Source organism: Delphinapterus leucas, chromosome 2, assembly GCF_059928025.1.
Source record: "Delphinapterus leucas isolate spDelLeu-1000000601 "Yukka" chromosome 2, BTC_Dleu_Yukka2, whole genome shotgun sequence".
NCBI classification, from domain to species: domain Eukaryota; kingdom Metazoa; phylum Chordata; class Mammalia; order Artiodactyla; family Monodontidae; genus Delphinapterus; species Delphinapterus leucas.
In genome coordinates, this window is record NC_143130.1 from 61,972,419 (window position 1) to 61,974,632 (window position 2,214).

The 2,214-nt window shown below is 52.8% G+C and overlaps 1 protein-coding gene across 3 annotated transcripts in view; it reads left to right on the top strand.

Annotated features, from left to right (window-relative positions):
* Positions 1–2,214, top strand: part of TMEM266 (transmembrane protein 266) — a 167,898-nt gene that overhangs the window by 139,202 nt on the left and 26,482 nt on the right. For all 3 annotated transcript variants that reach the window (XM_089906944.1, XM_022580133.3, XM_089906945.1), the window contains one exon: positions 770–832. In XM_089906944.1, coding sequence (XP_089763070.1) covers positions 770–832 — 63 coding nt within the window. The remainder of the gene's footprint in view (positions 1–769; positions 833–2,214) is intronic.

Here is a 2,214-nt window from a genome sequence, read left to right on the forward strand (position 1 = left end):
AAGCTCCTTAGGATGGCTTTTGGGGTCTCCTGTCATCTGCTTTTCCTCCTATGGGCAGGCCTCTCTGTGAAGTTCTCACCTCTCCTCTCTCCATTCCTTCCCCACCCCTTCAGGAAAATGAACCAACATTTCTTTGAGACCCTGTTCCCCTACCATCTCTCTTGACCTGGACAGCTTTACACCTTCTCATTTGTTATTCATTCAATAACTGTTTAGTGAGCACTTACCATGTGCTGGGAACAGTGTAGGGGGTGGGCATGCCCAGCGCCCATGTCCTTTCCTGTACAGCGTGGAAGACCGAGGGGGCTGTCGCTGATGATCAGCACCTGGCTGTGTGTGGCTGCAAATGGGGCTTTGAGGCTTTTGCACTGAGGACAGCATTCCCGGTGACCCTGAGAACCTCAGATGGATTCAGAGACTCAGGACATCCAGGCAGGGAAGGCCCTGAGGAACTATTTCCACACCCCTTATCTCAGAGAGGGGGAAACTGAGGACAGAGAAGGAAAGGGCCTGTACATACCACACAGCAAGCTGGAGATGCTCCCTGATACCCAGTCCAGCCCAGCCCTGGGGCAGATGAGATATGCAGTCCCCCACGGAGGATCAAAGCGTCAGAGAGCTTGTGGGAGACAAGTGCCTGCCTCCCCTCGTGGTAATGGGGGGCAGGGGCAGGAATACTGGGGGAGGAGCGAGAGCCGGCCACAGCCCCTGCCTCTTGGACTCTCTGGCTTACCATCACACTCACCCTTCTCTGTCCCCACCTCCATAGAAGCTGCAGTGAAAGATGACATGAACAGCTACATCAGCCAGTACTACAATGGGCCCAGCAGTGGTAAGTGTGTGTCGGCGGCTGTTCTGCATGTACCAGAACTTCTGTGTGGCCCTGTGCCAGAGGTAACCCTGGCAACCCCTAACATCCAGGCTAGGGACAACTCGACCTGGCTGTCCATCTCCCAGCACCTGTGAACCATAACTGCAGGCAGGGTTCAAGGCTCCCAGCAAACTCTAGCGCTAGAGCTGTGGATGCCGGGGTGGGAATGCTCTGGGATCGCCAAAGAGAGCTGCGTGGGCGACCCTGGAATGGAAGGGGGCTGGAATCTAGACGTCTAAGTGACCTCAGCGCCTCCCAACCTGAGAACCTTTCAGGATGAGCATGATGGGGGTGAGATAGCAGCGTAATTGGGCTCGAGAAGCCACAGGCATTGGGCATGTCCTTGCTTGATTTATGTTTCATTCTTGCACTTCAGAAAGTCTTAGGGGACCTAGTGGTCTTCACTTATGGAAAAGGTTGAGTTTAAAAATAATACTCAGTCCTTCAACGTCTTGTTTCTCCTTAGCCAATGTCTTGAATCTTGTAGTTTGGGTTTCACAGCCCTTAAATCCTGGTAAACTCCGTTGTAAGGCTAGACTCCCTCTTCTGTCTCCTCTTCCAAAGCCTTATCTAACCTGCTGATCTCAAAGACCACCATCTCCCAGTACAGTCTCCCCACCACTTTAGAGAGAAACCTTGACCACACTACACCCACTATGATTCAGCCCCTTGATACTTCTCACTTAGAGAAAAGACATTTTGAGGCGTCCTCCACCCTCCCCCTACAATGCATCATATAGAGATTAATCAGTCTTCTGAAGGCACAGCTCTGGTCATGTCACTATCACACTGGACCCATTTAAAACTCTGACCCCCTCTGACCATGAAATTCAAATTCCTTGTCGTGGCACACCATGCTTTCTGAGTTAGGATGGGCTAGGTTATGCCACAGTGGCAATAACCCCACATCTGTGTGGTTTAAATAAATCAACAAAGGCCCATGGCACACTGGCCAGGGGCTCTGTGCCCAGGCTGTCATCTTTACTCTAGCACCCAGCAGGCAGAACACCTGTCACCCCTTCCAGAACAGTGTTGACTGCCAGAGCAAAGCACGTCTGGTTTACATAGCTTCTCTGGGAAATGCCACTGGTCAGTTCTCACAGATGATTGGCCAAGTCACGTCACGTGTCCGCACTTGAGTTCAGCAAGATGGGGAGGCATAATCCTCCCTCAGGGCGGTCAGTGACTATTGGACAACTGGACCGCCTACCAAGACGTCTCCCAGCAAAGCCCATTCACACTCACTGCCCACCGTCCAGCCCCATTCCTAGACCCGCCCCCATCAGGGCACGCAGAGGTGTGGCAAGGGCGGAGTGTGACCCACATCCCCTCCTTCCTTGCAG